We start from the raw sequence: 5,000 nt of genomic DNA, 5'->3' as shown, positions 1-5,000 counted from the left end.
CAATTTATTCCCATAGAAAATCTAGGAACAAGAAGATTGAATCGGAAATATCGACAAATTCTTTCGAAGTCCAAAGAAATGAAATTCAAAAAAGGAGGTGGGTCAATTGTTCTAATTCAAATTTCATCTCTATCGAATTTTAATATCAGAATAGCGGATATGGTCATAATTAAATGGGTCAGGTCCACTTACTTTTTCTTTTGTTTTGTTGATTTCGAATCTTCCCAACGGATTTGATTGGTATAATGGAAAATAGGGATCTTTGAGTCGACTTATGATTATTCATAATAATGAAAATTGACCGAACAAACGTTCCACTTTCTAACTAGAACTACTAGAATCTAACGCAGTATAATAATAACGTATTATCCTGGTTAGTTCCTTTTGTATTCCAAATAAAAAAATATCTCTATTTTCTGAACACTATGACTGGACTTTTATGAAAAAAAGAAAAGCCCCTTATCGGATTTGAACCGATGACTTACGCCTTACCATGGCGTTACTCTACCACTGAGTTAAAAGGGCTTATTTGATTTTATTTCCGAACGAGTCCCTATGTAGATAAAATCTCTATATGCACATATATTATATATATAAGTATATGCAGTAGGCTCATAGTGGCTAGTGGCTGATTTTTGAATAATCAAATGGATTTGCCTAGCAAGTCTAGGGTAAAATGAAACCGGCCCTAATGAGATCATCCCTATCAAAACAAAATTCACTTGATTGATACATAACATACATGTACACTTACCAATTCGACATAAAATCAATTTCAAGATATTTCATCGAATCATGTGATGAAGAGATTCTACTTGTCCCCTGGAACTAAAGTCTTAGAGAAAATTTTCGATAACTTCTTGATCCCGCTTACTAGATTGATTTTAGTAGATTTATATAGAGAATGTCGATTCTAATGAACGATTCATGAATATGAATGACGAATCAAAAAATTCTAGACAATTCCGAAAAACGGAAAGATACCCCGGATCTAATCATATCATTCCATTATATTGACAATTTCAAAAAACTGATCATACTATGATCATAGTATGAGGGCAGTTGGGCAAGTCGGCCCCCATCGTCTAGTGGTTTAGGACATCTCTCTTTCAAGGAGGCAGCGGGGATTCGAATTCCCCTGGGGGTAGGGTACTACGAAAGGAAGTTGATCATGGATTACCAATAAGCCTAAAATTGATTCTTCCTGGGTCGATGCCCGAGCGGTTAATGGGGACGGACTGTAAATTCGTTGGCAATATGTCTACGCTGGTTCAAATCCAGCTCGGCCCAATAATTCGCCAATCTACCATGAGATGGTATAACCCCCCTTGTCCTTCAGAAATACCCCATACGAAGATAAAAAAGAATCAAATTTTCTGCTAGATCCCTTATTGCCCTGGGATTGTAGTTCAATTGGTCAGAGCACCGCCCTGTCAAGGCGGAAGCTGCGGGTTCGAGCCCCGCCAGTCCCGACGGATCCAATATCCACTAAATACATCAATTCATTTTTCCCTTTCTATGAACTAGTAAAGGGTGTCGGGGGGCATACTTTCATTCCCAAAGCAAAAAGGAGTCTTTATTTCTTTTTTCTTTCCTATTTTTCCATTTCGCTTTTATTCTTTGTTTAGGTTTGTAACTATGTGATTAATCGAAGTGGAAAGACAACCTGATGATCCTTCATCAGATGATTGTCCAAGGAAGACGCAAGGTAAGTTATAGAAAAAAACAAGGAAACGGATGATAAATAAAGGAATTTTGGATTGATTGGGTCAGGAGTCCAAATTTTGATTCGGTATGGATAAAAGAACTTCCTATGTTATACTATTCAAGTCTCGACGACGAATTGATTTGATAGATCAGATATTGTTATTCATGATATTGATCCGATTCAAGATCATCGAGAGGTAATTCATTCATTGAATTTACAGACGAAAGATTTATCATCTCTAGGGGATTAAATCCCGAGTTATTGCGAAGTAAAAAACCGATGAGATTATGGAAGTCAATATTCTTGCATTTATTGCTACTGCACTATTCATTCTAGTTCCTACCGCTTTTCTACTTATCATTTATGTAAAAACAGTCAGTCAAAATGATTAATTCAATTGAATTTTCAAATGAATTTGAATGAAACTTTCCTTCTGAGTTCTTATCAAAAATTGACGAAGTCAAATGAAAAGGATTCCAATTTCACGTCTTAACTTAAATGAAATGAGCGGACTATAATCGGCAGTATTCTAAGAGATAGATAGTATGGTAGAAAGAAGGATTCATCTATTTCTTTCTACCATACTATCTATCTCTTAGTCTATATAGTCTATAAGGGTGTAATCTAGAATAAAGATAAAGGATTAAGTTTCTATATACAATATTCTCTTCATATATGTGTATATTAATTCCATATATTGGATGGAATTGACATAACACCCAATTTGCTACATCTATTTGTTCCGATCAATCTGAAATAATTCTTATCTTAGGATTCTAATTGCTTTCCTTTTACTAATAAGGAAGAGTAAACCTCACCGATTTTTAACGCCCGAACCATGATATGAAATAAGTTGATAAAGCCTAAATCGCCTTTCTCAAATTTAAAACCAAGCGGTAACTGCCCAATATGTGACTCGCCCGAGGCAAGATCTTATTATTGCATAGTCTCTCGTTAGACAACCACTATCTCTATATCATTTCTCATAGAAAGTGCGTATACACTTAACAAAACGACCTCGTCTTTGAACAGTAAAGAGGCAAAAAATAAAAAAAAAGGTCCGGTCTTCGTATCCATCTATAAAGATAGTAAGAGCCCATTCCTTTTATTGAAATAGAAAATTTCGGAAGAATTTTAGGTTGGAATAAATTTCCAATCATCTGAATCCTCCTTTCTTTTCGAAATAGAAACACGGGAATCGCTGAAATATCTCTTTGATTGAAAGAGTATGATTCATATCATAGATTATTCCATTGGAATCCAATGGGATTCGAAATTCAGAGGTTTTTATTTTAAATAGTTCAAAACGTGTTGCAGAACGATCTATAAAACAATTGATACGGTTTGATTCCTCAACTCAATTAGTAGTACTTCTAGAGCCCACTTCTTCCCCACACTACGAGTGAAAGGGAAAATGTAAAGACTACCATTAAAGCAGCCCAAGCGAGACTTACTATATCCATGTGAATTATGTCCCCTATCTCTATAAATACGAAGGAATTATTTCTCACTAATAATAGTGGAATCAATGGCGCAGAGTCAAAAAGGGATTCTGCCCGAACACTATTGAGAAACCAATCCAATAAATCGATTATGATTTCGAATCCGGAAAGATTAAACACAAGCAAAATACGTAGTAACATCCCAAGGGAATGGGAACATGTAGGAATAAGAATAATAAGGCCTATTCTTTTTTTGTTTTGGTGACCTTCGTAAGTAAAAACGGAAGGGGAAAAATCACTAAAAAAGAGAAATCACTATCTATTACAGACCTCTATCTCCCCATTTGATCTAATCCGTACCCCCTTTCCCGATTATCGCTGTGAAACAGGGGTTTTGACTAGGGGTTGCCGAAAATAAATTCTTTCTTTTTGCCCCTTTTTCTATAAGAGTTTAATTATCCATCCAATCTAATATTGATTGGATACCTGAGCACGCAGAGATTCTCGCGAGTCCGTCGTATATAAAGCAACTTCGCCCCCCTCCAAAACTATTAACTATTAATTGAATTTCCTATCAGGCTCTACAATCCGATTCAAGGTCCAGTCATTAGACACTCCCTTAGTAATAGAAGGGAATTGTCAAGTCTTGATAGCCCCTCTACCAGTAGATTAGAATATTTCCTTGAATCCTAGATGCGAACGAGGATTCACAATCTTTTCTTTATGCTTAGAATCAAACAAAGTATCAACAGTCTCTTTCCTCTGCTTCTACCGGGGAAGAACTCTGCGAGTTATATCAGCATAACAGAAGAGAAGAAGAGATTTCTAGTTTTTTGTTGATCAGGCGACACCCGGATTTGAACTGGGGAAAAAGGATTTGCAGTCCCCCGCCTTACCACTCGGCCATGCCGCCAAAATGATACAAAATAGATGAAAATTTTTCCGAATTACTGAATTTTTATTGTACTTGCATTTTGACTCCTGTTTTCCTTAATCCTTTTCCTAAAAGAAACACCCCCTTTTGATTGGATTTGATCCATCCCTTCGATTGATTGTCTACTACTGAAAATACACAATGCTAAAAACATTCTCTCGCTTTTCTATTGAGAAATCAAATGTGTATTTTCAGCCGACAAATTTGAACCATTAACTATTGGCTGCTTACTTTGAATTCATGAACGATTCTGGGATTTGAATCTCAAATTGTGTTTTCCTAATGACATAAGAAAATACAAATTGAGACAGAACTAATCAGTATTTCTTTTTTCAATCAAAAAATCCTTCTCAATTTCAATTATAACAAAACATATGAGTATATGTAAACCCCAGAACATAAATTGTTACACAGATATCCATTATTTAGATATGTTGTTGATAGGGAATTATCATAAAATTATCCTACTTCATTGCATTGAATAGAAATTCTCTTTTGATAGAACACGACCCGGGCTGTCCCGAATAGAACCGGCAATAAAAGAGAAGTCGGATATTATAGCTATCTGCATACGTGTTTAATAAATGCAACCCTTCTTATACACTTCAAATCGTATTCTACTCAAAAATCAGTAAAGTACAAATATCTCTCTTCTCTGCGAATCGTTTTTTGAACAACGAAATCCCTAACCTAACATAACATAAAGGCGGTTAAGTGCTAAAAAAATGGATTCTATCTGATTTTTTGTCTTTGTCTCCCACGAATCCTTTTTATTTTTCTCAAATTCTAATATGTAATATCATAATAATGGTATAATTTGAATCATTTTATTTTTGTTTTGCTATTCTATAGAAAACCCTATGACCTTAATAAGTCTAAGTGACAGAATTCTGTTTCTAGGATTGTTTTATCAATT

General features: G+C 35.1%; 2 protein-coding genes and 5 non-coding genes across 7 annotated transcripts; 5 read left to right on the top strand and 2 right to left on the bottom strand. All coding sequences in view use genetic code 11, as the record gives it.

The window, feature by feature from the left end:
• The first annotated feature begins 453 nt into the window (after positions 1 to 453).
• Positions 454 to 525, top strand: tRNA-Thr (GGU). The gene has a single exon. It is a non-coding gene; the product is annotated as a tRNA-Thr (tRNA).
• A 549-nt stretch (positions 526 to 1,074) lies between these two features.
• On the top strand, positions 1,075 to 1,147 carry tRNA-Glu (UUC). Its single transcript has one exon. It is a non-coding gene; the product is annotated as a tRNA-Glu (tRNA).
• A 59-nt stretch (positions 1,148 to 1,206) lies between these two features.
• On the top strand, positions 1,207 to 1,290 carry tRNA-Tyr (GUA). The gene has a single exon. It is a non-coding gene; the product is annotated as a tRNA-Tyr (tRNA).
• Positions 1,291 to 1,398: 108 nt separating this feature from the next.
• On the top strand, positions 1,399 to 1,472 carry tRNA-Asp (GUC). The gene has a single exon. It is a non-coding gene; the product is annotated as a tRNA-Asp (tRNA).
• Positions 1,473 to 1,995: 523 nt separating this feature from the next.
• Positions 1,996 to 2,100, top strand: psbM (PSII M protein). Its single transcript has one exon. It carries the CDS (start codon positions 1,996 to 1,998, stop codon positions 2,098 to 2,100), a length of 105 nt encoding a protein of 34 aa, YP_004935660.1.
• A 981-nt stretch (positions 2,101 to 3,081) lies between these two features.
• On the bottom strand, positions 3,082 to 3,171 carry petN (cytochrome b6/f complex subunit VIII). The gene has a single exon. It carries the CDS (start codon positions 3,169 to 3,171, stop codon positions 3,082 to 3,084), a length of 90 nt encoding a protein of 29 aa, YP_004935659.1.
• Positions 3,172 to 3,992: 821 nt separating this feature from the next.
• tRNA-Cys (GCA) lies at positions 3,993 to 4,063 on the bottom strand. The gene has a single exon. It is a non-coding gene; the product is annotated as a tRNA-Cys (tRNA).
• Between the last annotated feature and the right edge of the window lie 937 nt (positions 4,064 to 5,000).

Source organism: Sesamum indicum, chloroplast (assembly GCF_000512975.1).
Source record: "Sesamum indicum chloroplast, complete genome".
Taxonomy (NCBI): Eukaryota; Viridiplantae; Streptophyta; class Magnoliopsida; order Lamiales; family Pedaliaceae; genus Sesamum; species Sesamum indicum.
This window is presented reverse-complemented; position numbering and strand designations above follow the sequence as displayed.